Raw genomic sequence first — 17,213 nt, 5'->3', positions numbered from 1 at the left:
TCTCTTAGTGATCCTGGGACTCATCCCTTGGTTGTCATCTTTTCTCTCTCCTTGGTCTGTTGATGATCTCCTGGAGTCTGTTGGCTCTAAATACCATCTGTATGCTAAAAGGACCTTAAAATGGCTGTTTGCAGAGCACCCCTCTCCTGAACTCCACCCATGAATCCAACGGCCTACCTGACCTTTCTGCTTGGATCCCTAATAGATGTCTCACATCTGCTGCCCCACATGCCTATATTTTCCTCCATTCACAACAAATGTTCTCCTCCCAACCCAGCCCAAAATCTCTCCCATCCACAGTATTTCCCTCTTGATTATGGCAACTCCGTCTCAACACTGCTCAGGCCAGAGTCCTTGGAACCCTAACGCTATATCCAATCTGGTTGGCTTTTCCTTTGAAAATATATCAGTGAGCACTTCAGACCAATTGTGCTGCTACCACCAGGTCAGAGCCACTATCATTTTTTGCCTCGATTAGGGCCAGAGTCTCCTAGCTGGGCTTGCCCTTCCTCTCTCACTCAGAGTCAGAGCCAGAGTCCTCACAGTGGCACACAAGGCCTCATGGATCCAGCCACGCCCCAGTGCCCCTCAGACATCACTTCTCTTCTCATCACCTGCTCCGCACCGTCCTTGCCTTTTCTCGAATGCATTCTGAGGCTCCTCCAAACCAGCTCTGCACTGGCTATTCCCTTTACCTAGAATGTCTTTTCTTCTGATATCTGTAGGGCTTGTTCCCTCACCTCCTTAAAGTGTTTGCTCACTTAGCATATCCAGACTAATCTACAGAAGAATCTCTTCAAAGTACTCATCACTTTTTAACACCATGAATAATTTGTTTTTAATTACGCTTATATTATCTCTCTCCCCTTGCTAGGTCAGAGATTTTTGATTGATAAATTAAAAAATGAAAAGGTGTTTAACCTCATTGGTAATCAGGAAAATGCAGAGTAAGACCAAAGGGAAAGTCCATTTCATAATCACTAAGTTGGTTTAAAAAAAAAAAAAAAAAAAAGCCTGATCCAGCCTGCGCAACATGGCAAAACCCAAAATTAGCCGGGCATGGTGGCAGGTACCTGTAATCCAGCTACTCAGGTGGCTGAGGCAGGAGAATCGCTTGAACCCAGGAGACGGAGGTTGCAGTGGGCCAAGATCGCACCACTGCATTCAAGCCTGAGTGACAGTGAGACTCTGCCTCAAAAAAAAAAAAAAAAAAAAAAAGTTTGATGATATGAAGTGCTGGCAAGGATGTAGAGCAACTGAAACTATCGCTGCTGTGGGAGTGTAAGTTGGTATACCTGCTTTGGAAAATGTTTTGGTATCATCTTATAAAATGGAACATTCACATGACATAGAGTCTCAGCAGTCCCACTCCTAGGTCCACACTCTTGAGAAACTTGCAGATAATGCTCTAGGATTCAAGCACAATAATGTTCACAACAGCATTTTTCCTAAAACAAAAACTGGAAACAACCTCAATGCCTGTTCATAGGGGAACAAATAAATTATAGTGTAGTCACACAGAAGAATATTATACAGCAGTGAAAATTAGTGGACTAGTTTTATAGAATAACAATCTTAGGAAATAGTTTTGAACAAAAGGCGGCCTGGCGTGGTGGCTCACACCTATAATCCTAGCGCTTTGGAAGGCCAAGTTGGGAGGATTGCTTGAGGACAGGAGTTTGAGACCAGCCTGGGCAACATAGCGAGACCCTGTTTCTACAAAGAAATTTTAAAAGTAGCCAGGCATGGTGGCATGCTTCTGGATCACTTGAGCCCAGGAGTAGGAGGCTTCAGTGAGCTATGATCATGCCACTGCACTCCAGCCTGGGTGACAGAGTGAGAACCTGATCCAAAACAAAGACAGCAATTTCCAAAAGACTGCATGCAGCATCATAAAGATGAAGTCAGGCAAGACTATATTTTGGGGGTATATATACATATTTTGTCAAACTTTTTAAAAAATAAGTGAGAATGATACACATATACTTGTACAGATATGATAGCACTGACTTTAGGAGAAGTGCAGGGCCATTAGAAAAAGAGACACAAAATACAACAGCATTGTCAGCATCCTAGTTTTTAAGTTTAATGGAGGTTTTTTGAGGTATTCGTTTTTTCTTTATCCTTTATAACCATTATATGTGTGTATATATACTTTTCTACATATCACATAGTATTATTTAAATGTGTAAAGTAACAGTTAACTGCTAGAGCCACACTGTTGATTAGACACAATGGCATTAGCGGTTGGATGTGTGTGTAAAATGTCCACTGCCTTGTCCAGATAAACTGCCATAATGACAAGCAAGAATGAAAGGAACTCGGTGTTCTCCTCCATTTCTTTGTGAGTGACATTTTTCTTCTTCTCTTCCCCAGCACGTCATCTACTCTGTGAAATTTTTCATTTCATATGCAATTCCCGATGTATCAAAACGCACGAAGAGCAAGATCCAGAGAGAAAAATACCTAACCCAAAAGCTGCTTCATGAGAATCACCTCAAAGATATGACGAAAAATATGGGGGTGATAGCTGAGCGGATGATAGAAGCAGTAGATAACAATTTACGGCCAAAATCAGAATAAGAGCTTTATGTTCTGAGAAGCACTTTAAGGAATTTCGCTTTGTCAAAATATATTAGGAATCACTAATGAGAATGTGTAAGTTAAATCACTTTGGCAAATATGAGTCTTAACTATTGCCATTTTCTCATGTATTATTTTTCAGTTTCAGCTAGCGATGCAGAAACTGGAAAATGTAAAACTTAGATCATGAAGGGCATAAAACTTATCACCCGGAAAACCTCAATGTTACCTTTTTCTGATAAATTGGAATTTTACAGAAAAAGTCCCTCAGTGTGCTTAAAAACCACCCCTTCTAAAGTAGAATGGATTCTTTTTTTTCTGTTTGATTATTTTCATTCCTGTCTATTCTCAGGCGCATGATCTCCTTTATTTTGAAGCCATGTTTTATTTCTTCACTTTGCTAGATCTGTTCCAGGGTCATCTTTTCCTTACAGTACCATCATTATAGATTTAATAGCTTTCATGTGATTAAAAATAGCTAACTAGACTCAATGATTCACAATATTTAGGTGTAATTTCAATACCTCCAGAAAGGAAACCTCAGTTAATCAGAGGAAATAGTTTCAGTCTTCATTTGAGCATGTCTTTCCATCTCAAAAAAATACTCTTAGTAGGTTGGAGTGAAGATAGCAAGGTTTTGAAGCATATTTGTCCTAATCCACAGTGACACTTTTTATCTTCCAGGAGCACTCCTAGGAGGTTCTGTGCCTAATCAACGTTGACTGCTTTGCAGATCTCAAGGGAATAAAATGACAAAAGTAGGGAAAGTTACAGATTCAAACAGCATTTTAACTCATGTTGATCTGGATAATTAATTTATCTTTTCTAAAGATGTGTAGTTTCTTGGAAAACAGTGATATCACATGATTAAAATTACATTTTTATCAACGTAATTGTCTGGAAAAGATAAGCCCCTCAATTTTCTACCAGTTGACTTTTATTCATTAGATACAGAAGGTGCAGTATTACACATCACCAGCTGCCTTTGTGAATGGCTCACTACACAGCCATTGGGGCACGACTGTGTGCATGGGCAGAAACAGCAAGTGCCCTCATTGTGGTCATTGGGTGGGGAGTGCCTTTTGTCAAGGAGTCTGCAGGAATTGGCTTATTTCTATATGCCAAAGTGATCAACACACCAAAGTCTCTGCCATAAAGAATGTGGCTTCCTTGCATCCTCCATCCTGTTACTCTGGGCCCAGTAATTTGATGTAACTGTCTGATTGTACTAGAGACAGGAGTATACCCAGCTTATTCATAATCAAGTAAAGAGACTCTAGATTAGATTTGATTTTTTAGCCTCCTCTAGAGCCAATCAGGCAGTTAAGAGTAATAAAGGAAAAGGGTTTGGTCACAAACCCTACCATTATCTGGAGATTACTTCCTGCTGCACTCCTGTCTTGCCATGCATGTCTTGCCCCCTCACTTTTGCTCAGCCTAGCAGTCTACTTCACTTTATTGCCTTGTAAGTGTCAGGCCTCCTGGGCACTCTGGAAAAGACAGGGAGCCAGGCCCTCTCACCCCTACTGGTAACAGGTCAGTGCTGGGTGCACAAGAGGGAGGTGATTTGCATCATGGTCATGCTGCATGGGCCTCACTGGGATGCTGTTAAACGCCAGAGGAGCCAACCTATCAGAATCCCAGCAGCAAAGGAAAACTCAGATTTTAGAGGCTTTTTACAATAAAGTAGCATAACTCTAGGTCATGATTTCAAATGCCTGCCATGAATGATTTGTAAGTATTTATGTAGGATCCATCAAAGCAGTGTCATAGGCTTTTGAATTGTCCCAGTGGATCCGGGACCCCATTTCACTGTCTCTCTTGATCATGTTAATGATGCAATCAGAGTTCAAGACAGGCCACATGAAGTCTGACCGCACTGGGATGGAGAAATGAATTTCTTCCCACTGAAGGAAACTCTTTCTCATTCGCAGCCGAGACGGGAGTGCCACTGTTCCTCTCTTCACTCCTGAGATACTGCTTCTGGAAGCAGGTGTCACTTCCTCTCTAGTACCTCTTCTCTTCTCTGAAGCGTGTGACTATCTCCTAGTGTTTAAATTTGGCAGTTACTCGCCATGTATGTCAGCATAGAAAAGGAAATGTTTTTACCTTATCTCCTGTATGTATGATAGAACTTAAAAGAAATGTGCATTTGTTTTCATAGCCCCAGCAGAGAAAATCCTCTTCATAGATTAAATGTGCTGCTGTGGACAGGAGGGAAAAAAAAACCCTCTACATATTTAAAGGCACCAAATGTAATATCTGACACTGTTAAAGATGCCCAAAAGAGCAAAGTTGTAGTGGAGATGCAGGGTCATTTCCCCATGCCATCCACAGTGTTAATGAGTCCAGGGCTGACTTGCAGTGATAAAGAAAAGCATGGAGCTGTGTCTGCAGACAATGGTGGCTGCATCTGTAAGTGGCTTCAGAGGCAGCAGCCCTGGGGAAATTGATGGGTGTGGCAGTGGACCTGTGAAGAGGGAGAATCTAGCCTTCAGCCTGTCCAGTGTTAACCACTAGAGAAACTGAGCTTTATATCCTTTTTTAATGCCTGTGAATTTTAGCATATTGAAACATTAGACCAAATACTCAGGGGATTTTTTCATTAAACACCCCTCAGATAATTTAGCTATATATCATTAGAAAGGGAAAGCTATCATTTTTATTTTAAAACTAAACAAGGCCATCTTATAAACTGTCACCAAAGTCTTCCCTTTTTTATTGCATGTGTGTCTTGAATTTCATAAAACATTAATTCACAATGGGGGTCAGAATGTACTCTTGTTGAAACACTTGTACCATTTTATGTTCATATTATGTTTGAGAGGGTAAAAATGTATGAGCAGCTTAACTGAAGTAGAACTATTCTTGATGCTTTTCGTACACTGTGGCATATAATGTAAAGTTTGTAATTAATGTTCATTTCTGTGCATCTTAATATTTTATAATTATGAGCATTTTAATAAATTCATTTTTACAAACAATAGTATGGTCTATTCTATATTGTCTTAACGTTTTTAAGGAAGAGAACAAATATATATCTGCTATTTACTAGTGGCCAGTTGTATATCACTTAGATAAATGTGTGCTTTTGTGTAGATTTTTCACAGCCTTCACTTCAGAGATTTGCTATGGATTTTTAAAAGTTATATTCAGTGTATTAAGGTTACAGATCAGAAAAGCTCGTTATTAAACTCAGCCCAAATCCTATTCTTTTCATCAATCTAGCAAATTTTACCACTTTTTACCAGACTTTTGAATAATGTTTGATTTCACCTACTAGTTTAATGAAATGTGTTAAAATATCTGCAATAGCACTTATAAATGTAGCATATTCCATTCATTTCCTTTTTAAAATACTCGTTATATGACCAGTAGTGACCGAGAGGACGTAACTGGCAAAACTAGAAACATCTTTCTCTTGCTGCCTTCTCTCTATAGGACACCTTTCCCAGAACCATTTAGGTTGTGTTCCCTGTCTCCCCTTCATTACTGAGAGGCAATATGTAAATGGACAATGGCCAGATCATATGTAAAAGCAGAACTCTATCCACACCCTGCCCCTGCTATCTGCAATAGTCAGCCCAGGGAGCCAGCCTGCAGTAGGTTATACTAACAAAGTCAGAGTGCTCTCTCCAGTTACAGTCCAGGAAACTAAAGAATAACTTCTGTAACAATTGGCCCAATATGACCGGGACTTGATGAATAACTGACAGCTTCCCTAATTTTGGTCCCGGCTTATACCTTAGGACCAACCAGAGAAAGCCAAATATGCCCTGCTAATCATCACAAAGGATACCCGCTTCTAGTTAGCTACCTACAGCTTCCCACATCAGCGGCCTCCAATCAGGCATAGCGGAAGCCTTCCCACTCTTCTGCCTGCCTTTGAGTCTTTGTCAAAACACGAGTGACAGTGGCTGACTCCCTTTGCTATAGCATGCTCTGAATAAATAGCCTTTCCTTCTCATGTGGATGGTCTTTGCTTATTTCCACATTATTATTGTTACAAGGGCAGTGGATGTTTGCTGGGCAGTAGGACAAATACTCGAGTGCATTACTTTGGCAAACTCCTGCCCTTGGATCATACTGGGGTTGGTCAGGAGGGAGGTTGGTCATGATGACAGATAAATCCTGGGGAAATGTAGATTGGATCACTGGGAATGAAGCTGTGAACTTAACACGATGAGTTTTGCCATTGATAAGCAATAGGGAACCTGTGGAGAACTTCAGAACGGAATGCTGTAGGCAAGAATGTGATCTTTGGCCCTGGTGAGGACTCATCTGCCTTCTCTCCTAAGCTCTCTCTTCTGATGTGCTCTTTGAGCCTCGTCACCGTAAGATTCAAGGAGTTTGATAGCAGTTCTCACGATAGGGAGGCTGCCTTGCAGCATTCCTGAGGGGAGAAGGAGAACTGACCCCACCCAGAGCCTTCGGATTCCATGGAGCATTCAAGCATAAATGAAGGGGAAATCCTAGAATAACCTGCTGTGGCTGTGACCATTTCATTTTATTTGGGGAGATGTTTTCCTTTGGTTATGAAACAGAAGATTTTACAAATGCTCTTAATAGCATTTCCGTTTCCCAGCAGAAAACAAAGATAAGGCAGGTAGCCCTTTAAACCCCTTGCCTCATTCCCGAAAACAGTTCAGCACATGGGATCCTTTACAATGCTGGAATGATTTGATTTTTGTCACTTTACCAACTGGAAGATACCCCTGAGATCGGTCTTGCCCTTCATTTCTCATAATTTCACCTGTTCTTGGCCATAATCAAACCTAGTTCTTCTAATTAGAACCACTTCGCACAGGAACTCAAGCAAGTAGACTGTGATTCCTAATACCGTTCAGGGTGCATAAGCACATTTATGTTACAAAATACCCTGCCATTACTTTCTTTCTTGTCATTGTCGCTTGAGGTGAGTCAGAGTGATAAATCGCTGTCAGTCACCTAAGAGGAAGCTGCAGGTAAGAGGCCTGCTCTGTGGTACAGAACAAGCTACAGCCCTGGAAACAAGCGACAGCACGGGCTGCAACAAAATTCACGGGCTGACCACACCGCTGGGCTTTTTCTCCCCTACTTTGTCTTTAAATCAAATCAAATTTTACCTTCAAGTATTTTGATCCCTTTGGGACAACCAATATTCACCATTGCAGGCCTCTAGCTTCAAGATCAAAATCTTACAGCAACCCTTTTCCCAGGACTGGGATAGAAGAGGAAGGAGGGAGGCAGTGCAAAGAATCCAGGGAAATAAAAGATGATTAAACAAAGGGAAATCTCTCTGGAGACTCCAACAATTAACAGAAGGCTCCCTGTCCCTCATTTCTGCTCTGTGGGAAACCTCTGGGTATAACTAAGAAAAAATATTCCATTTCAATTGCTCCCCAAGACTGAAAAGCAAACATATGTAAGGAGCAGCTCCCAGGAAATTGTTTAAATGCTCTTTTCATTGGTGGTGGTGGGGCAAATACAACACCAGGAGCTCTCACGGGACCCCATAGAGAACTATCACATAAACACTCACCCTTCATTAATAATGAGGCAGGTTAATGCGTTCTTGAGACCTCTTCTTCAGTCTCCTTCATGAGGATAAATCATTGCATTGCCTTCCTTGTTTTAATCTAGGAAATTGCACTGAAAGCCTAGAACAGAACTTTTCCCAGACAATATTCTTCCACATCATCTCTTGAAGCTCTATTACCTGTTCAATGTGAACAGTGTAATTCCTAATACTGGATTGTGGCACTCTCTATTATAAAATGAATGGATCCCCGGATGTCTCCTCAGAGCTTTTTCCCTGGGTTTTCCTATTGTATTCAGGGCTCCAACCCTTGGCAGTTTGTCAGCCTGGATAATTCCACAATATTATTGTCTTCCAAAGCTTGTCTTTCTTAACATATCCAGTCATGGGCAACTAATTGCTTACTATAAATTCCCCCACTTTAGCTGCTGCACCTAATAGTAAAAGAGAGAGCATACCAGTGTCCTGCTCACAAACCACCCCTCAGTGCAGCCCAGTTTCTGCCAGGATGGCCAGTCTGTTACAAACATATCTTTGTGTCAGTCCTCCAAACATTTTCTTAGGAACTCTTTGACCAAGCCATGCTACCCAAACTAAACCACATCTTTGTCATCTGTGAACAAGAGCCTGAGGCAAATGTACTCCCCTTCCTTCCCACCTACCCTGCATATTGTAAATGATGAGAAGGAAAGGAAACTTTGGGGTAAAAACTGAAGGTTTTAATCTTCTGATCTAAGTATCTTAAGAATATAGTTGGCATCATCAAAAACATACCATGTTTTAATTAGGCTGGACAAGTACATTTAGAGTACAACACAAACTCACTGAAAAAAAAAATGAAGGCAAAGTCTGGAGCAAAGACAGCATTGATGGTGGTTTTACCTGGGTTCAAGGCAGCCCGCCTATGATATGGGAAAAGACGTAAGATTTAGAAATAGAGGACCTTGATTCAAGTCCTGGATCTGCCACTGGCCAGCTTCATAAATTTTAGCAAGTTAAGAAACTGAATATACAAATGGACAATGGCCAGAGCTTATATAAAAATAGAACACTGACCCTCAGCCTGCAGCAACCTGCCCAGGAAACTAACCCCTTTATCTACAATCAGCCCAGGAAGCCAGCCTACTATAAGTCAGACTTGTAGGAGGTCAGAATGCTATGTCTAGTGAAAAACCAGGAACCTAAACAACACCTCTCTAACAACTGGCCCAGTATGACCAGGACTTGATGAATAACAGCTTCCCTAATTCCAGTTCCTGCTTGTACCCTAGGACCAACCAGAGAAAGCCAAATATGCCCCCCTAACCATAACATAGAATGCCCACTTCCGCTTAGCTGCCTACAGCTTCCCCATGCCAACAGCCACCAATCAGGGCATAGCTGAAGCCTTCCTACTCCTCTACCTGCCTTTGAGTCTCTGTCAAAACACAAGTGACAGTGGCTGACTCCCTTGCTATAGCAAGCTCTGAATAAATAGGCTTTGCTTGTTCTCATTTGGCTGATCTTTATTTCCACAAAGGCATTTAACCTCTCTAGGCTCTAACTTCCTAATCCATAACAATGGGGCTTGTTTCCACTACTTGGCGTCATTATGAAGTCCCTAATGTCTATGCTTCTCACCCGGGATTCAGGGTGTATAAGAAACCACAGGATCAACATAAGCAATCCCCTTGGAGGTGAATGTTTCAATGATTAAAGGAGAAATGGTCATATTAAAACAAACACAGATATATTTTGAAATTGCATGCAAAATTCAAATGAATGTTTAATATAAAATAACAATCTTTAAATAAATTCCAGCTGGGCATGGTGGCTCATGTCTGTAATCCCAGCACTTTGGGAGGCCAAGGCTGGTGGATCATCTGAGGTCAGGAGCTAACGACCAGCCTGGCCAACATGGTGAAACCCTGTCTCTACTAAAAATACAAAAAATTAGCCGTGTGTGGTGGCAGGCACCTGTAATCTTGGCTACTAGGGAGGCTGAGGCAGAATTGTTTGAACCTGGGAGGCAGAGGTTGCAGTGAGCTGAAATTGCGCCATTGCACTCCAGCCTGGGCAACAAGAGTGAAACTCTGTCCAAAAAAAAAAAGAAATTCCACACTTACAGTAAGCTGCTTCATCTAGGCCCCAGGGTTATACCTTAACCTTCCTCTGTCCTCAGTGAAACCTGTGTGGAAAAGACAAGGGTTGACATATGTTGAAAGCACCTTGTCAGCCATGAAATTCTAGAACAGTGTTCTCAAAGTGTGGTCTAGATTCCCCTGGGAGGGTCTAAGGCCTTTTCAGGAGGTCCACAAACACAAAACTGTTTTCCTAATAACACAAAGACACGATTTGCCTTTTTACTGTCATTCTCTCACGAGCATAGAGTGGAGTTTCCAGAGGCTCCATGACATGGAACATGGGCATAGACTGAATGCAGGAGCAGGTATGAGCATCTAGCCGCTTGCTGTTAAGCCAGACATTAAAAATAAAAAACAATGCCACTCTTCTCACTAGATTATTTTGAAAAGTACATTCTTTTTCATTACAACATTTTATGTTTTACATGCAATGGGCTTATTCTTATTTTAAATTTTTTTTAATGTTCTGTTTTCATTTCTAATACAGTAATTTCTAATTCTAATACAGTATTTACTATAGTCATACGTATGATTCATACAAACAAAGGTTTTTGTGGGCTCTCATAACTTTTTTTTTGAGAGACAGAGTCTCGCTCTGTCGCCCAGGCTGGAGTGCAGTGGCGCAATCTCGGCTCATTGCAACCTGTGCCTCCCAGGTTCTAGCAATTCTCCTGCCTCAGCCTCCCTAGTAGCTGGGATTACAGGTGCACATGCCACACCCAGCTAATTTTTTGTATTTTTAGTAGAGACAGGGTTTTACCATGTTGCCCAGGCTGGTCTCAAATTTCTGAGCTCAGACAATCCACCCACCTTGCCTCCCAAAGTGTTAGGATTACAGGCATGAGCCACCACACCCGACCTCAAAACTTTTAAGAGTATAAAATTGTTCTGAGAACCACTGCTTTATAAAAATTTGGACCAGAGCTAATCATGGCATTTACATTTAAGTTGGCTAGTAAAACTTCAAGCATGAGGGTAGCAAAAAAGACCAGCACAGTCTTTCCACTCTCTATGCACGTGAAATCCATTTTCTGGTCAATGCCAACCTCTAGTAAAGCTCTGTCTCTGATGCAAGGTCTGCGCTGGTGCTTCCGCTCAGGCAAGCTGCCTCATCCTGCCCAATGCCCACTGAGCTCTTGGCCTTCCTCATTTCCTAGTTGTCCATCCTGGGCTACATAGTGTGATAAGGCCTGCTGTGGTTTCTTTTGTGTATCCTGCCACATTCAGCACATATTTGCGTGTATGTGTGTGTGTGTGTGTATGTGTGTGTAAGATATATATACACATATATATTTCATTCCAAGCTATTTTTCCTAGAAATCCTGGAGTCCCAGAAAAAGACATGTGATCAGCAATACAGATTGAGCATCCCAAATCCAAAAATCTGAAATCCGAAATGCTCCAAAATCAGAAACTTTTTGAGTGCCAGTGTGATGCCATGAGTGGAAAATTCCACATCTGACTTGATGTGGCAGGTCACAGTAAAAATGCAGGCACCCAATACACACTTTGTTCAGCATCTCCAAGAGAAAATAAAATTACCTTCAGGCTATGTGTATCAGCTGTATGTGAAATACAAATTTTGTGTTTAGACCTGGGCCCCATCCCCAAGATATCCCATTACGTATATGTAAATATTTCCAAATTCAAAAAAATCTGTAATTGTTAACACTTCTGGTCCCAAGGATATCAAATAAGGGATATTCAACTTGTGGTAGTGTGACTAGTGTGCAAAAAGTGATCAGAACTATAAATCCTGGTGTCACCTAGAGGCCCACTGCAAAAACATGACCCACATTGATCCTGTAAGCCATATGCAGGGAGTAATTCCATTAAAGATATTTCTTTCAAACAGGGAAGATTGTGTATTAATTCAGTATTTATAGCACACTTGGAAGAGACATGTTCAATAAATACTTGTTGAATTAATGAATAAATGCCTCATCTGTCCTGATAATAGATTTTCTAACCAAAAGATGTAGGACGTATATCCAGGAAAGTAGCATAATGTTAAGAATGACAGTTGCTTGCTCAAGACACCAAATCAAGATGAGTAAAGCTTGGTTTGGTACAACGGCTAGTCAGAAGTCCTGATGGTGAGCTGTGAGGACTGTGAGGAAGTGTCACCTGTGTGTCTTGAGTATAGATGCTGCTACTTCTCCAGCCACCAGCCCACCACCGAAGTGAGTCACAGTCCAGGATGCAGTTACAGTAGCCTACTAGAGTGGGCTGATGCCAGTGCTTAATCACAGGTCACACAGAGGCCAACGCAAAAGGCCAATGAAATGGATCTAGGACTCTGAATTTCTCAATCCCCGTATCAAAACGCTGCATCAAGAAAACTCCCAAACTCATCTGCGGTGTGGTTCTCATGAATTAATTCCCATCTGGTCTGCCCAGTTGGAGACAAACCTAAGCAGGAGGCAAATCAAACAAGGCTATCATGATATTGATGCCCTGTTACTCCTTGTCCATGGGAGAATGGTAAAAGGCAGTCTGTCTGGACATGAGGGCATTTGAATTTGGACCTTTAAACAAATTCTCAAAGGTAAATACTAACACTCATTTTCATTCAGCTTACCTGAAGACAATAATTACCAGAGTATTCAAGATATGATTTAATTGCTTTTTTTTTTTTTTTGAGACAGTATCTCGCTTTGTTGCCCAGGCTGGGACACAGTGGCATGATCTTGGCTCACTGCAACCTCCGCCTCCCAGTTGACTGCTGTATGTGTTATAGGTTTGTCGATGAAATTAGACTTTTGGAACAACTAACTTCTGACTTTATTGACTCCCTCTATTATATATTTTCTATTTCAATAATATCTATTTTCTTTTCTGTTACTTTCTTTTTCCTTCTACTTTCTTTGGGGCCAACTCCGTGTTTTTCTGTATCGAATTTCTTAAGTTAGATTTATTCAATAATTCATTCAACAAATATTTGTGTGTCTATTATGTGGCCAGCATTGTTTCATGTGCTCAAGATAGAGTAGTATTGTTTGGCTCATTAATATTCCAATATTGGCATTTAAGACCATTAATTTTCCTCTAAATCGTATTTTAGCTGCAACCCACAAGCTTTTATATGTATAGTTTTTTGTTGTTGCTATTATTAAAAGTATTTTAGATCCTCCCTTGTTTTGCTTTTCAATCTGAAATGCCTTCATGCCATTTTAATTTTTAAAAGGTAATTTAATTGAGCCTAATTTCTTTTTTTTTTTTTTTTTTGAGACGGAGTCTTACTCTGTCACCCAGGCTGGAGTGCAGTGGCGTGATCTCAGCTCAATGCAAGCTCCGCCTCCCAGGTTCACGCCATTCTCCTGTCTCAGCTTCCCAAGTAGCTGGGACTACAGGCACCCACCACCATGCCTGGCTAATTTTTTTGTATTTTTAGTAGAGGTGGGGTTTCACCATGTTAGCCAGGATGGTTTGGATCTCCTGAATTGAGCCTCATTTCTTTTTCACCTAAGTTGCTTTGTTGTGTGATTTGAAATCTGTAAGACTGCCCTTATATTATCAAGTCTAACCTTAAATGCATTAAAGTAAGAAAAGTTTCTGTATACTGTAATACTGATTTTTTGACATTTATTGAGACGAGTTTTGAACTGACATATAATCTGTTTTTGTGAAGATTTCATGTGTGTGCTTAAGAATATATTTCTTGAGGACATCGGCAAGATGATAGAACAGGAAGTCCCAGGCTCTCATTTATTTATTTATTTATTTTTTGAGACATAGTCTCACTCCCAGGCTGAAGTGCAGTGGCACGATCTCAGCTCACTGAACCTCCACCTCCCAGGTTCAAGCAATTCTCCTGTCTCAGCCTCCTGAGTAGCTGGGATTACAGGCATGTGCCACCATGCCTGGCTAATTTTTTTTTTGTATTTTTAGTAGAGACAGGGTTTCACCATTTTGGCCAGGCTGGTCTCCAACTCCTGACCTCGGATGATCTGACTGCCTCGGCCTCCCAAAGTGCTGGTATTGCAGGCATGAGCCACTGCACATGGCCAGACTCTCATTCTTCCAAGGAAATACCTAGTAAACAACTAATGACTAAAATAGCTTTATAGGAGCCCTGGAGACCAAAGATCTGCAGCAAACAAGTAAATGTCCAATCAAAAAAAAAAAGCCATACTCAAAATGGCATTAATATTGTGGCATTTTAGCTCAACCTTGCCCTACCCTCTCTCTGGCATGGCATTGTTGGGAGGAAGTGGCCCATTTTCTGGTTCCCTCTTGCAGGATGAAAGGAAAAGTGTGAAACTTGTTTGCAATATTCTGACCTGTCTGTGGGCTGACCATGGAAATGATTTCTATATAATCTAACCCAGAGTTCAGATAGAAATGCCAGCATCGTTTGGATATCAGGTTGGAAAACATTGATGGCAGTGGTGGGTGCCATGGCATGTGAAGACTGCAGGGGGACTTCTGACTCATGAACATCTGGAGATAAGAGATTGCAGAAAGAATAATGCAAGAGTTCCAGGCCCTGAGAAGAAGCAGGGATGAGATTCTTCAGGAAATTAAGACATTTAAAAGCAGCTGTATATATAGGAGAATGAGGTTGGGGTGGGAGGGAAGCATACAAACAGACCAAGAGAATGTGTTTGCTGACAAAAGACCTGAGAACAACTTAAGCCTTCACGCTGGCCTTATGAGAAGGTATACCATCTCCCTCACAGAGACAGTCAGCAAAGACTAGGAAAGGTGGCCGTTTTTCAAATGCCCAATTTTCAACCAAAGCAAAATCACAAGTCATACAGAGAAACAGAAATATGACTCATTCAAAGGAAAAGAAATTTCCAAAACCAACCCTAAAGAAATACAGGCTTTGGACTTACTAGACAAAGACTTTAAAACAACTGTAACAAATAAGTTCAAATAGAAATTTTTTTAATAACCAAATTCTGGAACTGCAAAACAAACACTGAATTGAGAAAATATATTAGAAGCGTTCATCAGCAGATAAAAACAGGAAGAAGAAAGAATCAGCAAACCTGAAGACAGGTTATTGGAAATTATCAAGTCTGTGTAGCAAAAGAAAAAAGAAGAAAGTGAATGGAGCCTAAGGGACTATGGGATACCATCAAGCCAACCAAAATATACATTAAAGGAATCTCAGGAGAATAGAAAGAAAGGGGTAGAGAGTTTATTTGAAGAAATAATGGCCAAAAGCTTCCCAAATTTGAGGAAATACATAGATATACAAATACAAGAAGCTGAACAAGCTCCAAGTAGAATAAACCCAAAGAAAACTACACTGAGACACATTATAATCAAGCTATCAAAAGACAAAGACTGATTCTTGAAGGATGACTACCAGAAGCTGGGAAGGGAGGTAGGGAATTGGGGCAGAAGTGGGGATGGTTAATGGGTACAAAAAGTAGTTAGAATGAATAAGACCTAGTATTTGATAGCACAATAGGGTGGCTATAGTCAATAATTGTACATTTAAAAATAACTAAAAGAGTACAATTTGATTTTACCACAAAGGATAAATGCTTGAAGTGACAGATCCCCCTTTTGCCCTGATGTGATTATCACACACTGTATACCTGTATCAAAATATCCCAAAATATCCTATATATATATATATATATATACACCTACTATGTACCCACAAAAATTTTAAAAGAAAATTTTTAAAAGAGATTCTTGAAAGTAACAAGAAAAAAGCAAATTGTCACATACAAGGGATCCTCAGTAAGATTATCAGATTTCTCAGCAGAAACCATGCAAGCCAAAAGGCAGTAGGATGATATATTTAAAGTGTTGAAAGAGAAAAGAACTTCACCAATAATTCTATATCTGACAAAACTATTCTTCAAAAAATATGAGAGAAATTAAATTTCCAGAAAAGCAAATAAAGAAATTTATTTCCACCAGATCTGCCCTACAAGAAATGCTACAGTGATTTATTCAAGTTTAAATAGAGGCATACTAGACAGTAATTCAAAACTGCATAAAAATATAAAGTTCCTTGGTAAACGCATGAACAAATACCAAAACCAGTATTATAATTTTGGTTTATAATTTCACTTTTTCTTCCTTTACAGGATATAAAAGCAAAAGCATAAAAAATAAATCTATATTAATGCTACACAATAGGTCTGGGCACAGTGGCTCACACTTGTAATCCCAGCACTGTGGGAAGCCAAGGCATGTGGATCACTTGCGTCCAGGAGTTTGAGACCAGCCTGGGCAACATGGTGAAACCGTGTCTCTAAATACAATAATAATAATAATCATCATCATCATCAACTAGATGTGGAGGCTGAGGTGGGAGGATTGCTTGAGCCTGGGAGGTGCAGGTTGCACTGAGCCAAGATCTCGCCCCTCCACTCCAGCCTGGGCAGGAGAGAGAGACTCTATCTCAAAAAAAAAAAAAAATAGTTGCACAATATATTAAAATGTAATGTGTTATGTTAATAACATAAAGAGGCATAGCTCTAGAAGAGTAATATTTTTATATGAAACTTAAGTTGGTATCAGTTTAAAACATATTGTTATAATTTTAGAATATTTTAGGTAATCCCCATGGTTACCAGAAAGAAAATATCTATAGAATATATGCAAAGGAAAATGAGAAGGTAATCAAAAATGTGTCACTACAAAAATAATTAAACATAAAGGAAGGCAAGAAGGAAGGAATGAGGGACAAAGAAAACTATAATACTCACAGAAAGAAAATAACAAAATACCAATAGTGAGTCTTGCCCTATCAGCAATAACTTTAAATGTAAATAGGTTAAACTTCCCAATCAAAAGACATAGATGGGCCAATTAAATTTTTTAAAACATGATTCTACTATATGCTGTCTACAAGAGACTCACTTTAGATCTAAGGACATGCTTAGGTTGAAAGTGAAAGATGGAAAAAGATATACTATAAAAATAATAACCAAAGACAGCAAGGATGGCTAAACTAATATGAGACAAAATAGGCTTTAAGTCAAAAACTGTTACAAGACACAAATGTTGATATTATG

The 17,213-nt window shown here is 40.2% G+C and overlaps 1 protein-coding gene across 3 annotated transcripts in view; it reads left to right on the top strand.

The window, feature by feature from the left end:
• The window catches only part of ANO6 (anoctamin 6), a 218,413-nt gene extending 212,846 nt beyond the window's left edge, over positions 1-5,567 (top strand). For all 3 annotated transcript variants that reach the window (XM_031000832.3, XM_031000833.3, XM_031000831.3), the window contains one exon: positions 2,377-5,567. In XM_031000832.3, coding sequence (XP_030856692.1) covers positions 2,377-2,583 — 207 coding nt within the window. In that variant the 3' untranslated portion in view covers positions 2,584-5,567. The remainder of the gene's footprint in view (positions 1-2,376) is intronic.
• The last annotated feature ends 11,646 nt before the right edge of the window (positions 5,568-17,213 follow it).

The sequence above is a fragment of the Gorilla gorilla genome, chromosome 10, assembly GCF_029281585.2.
Source record: "Gorilla gorilla gorilla isolate KB3781 chromosome 10, NHGRI_mGorGor1-v2.1_pri, whole genome shotgun sequence".
In the NCBI taxonomy this organism is placed as follows: Eukaryota; Metazoa; Chordata; class Mammalia; order Primates; family Hominidae; genus Gorilla; species Gorilla gorilla.
This window is presented reverse-complemented; position numbering and strand designations above follow the sequence as displayed.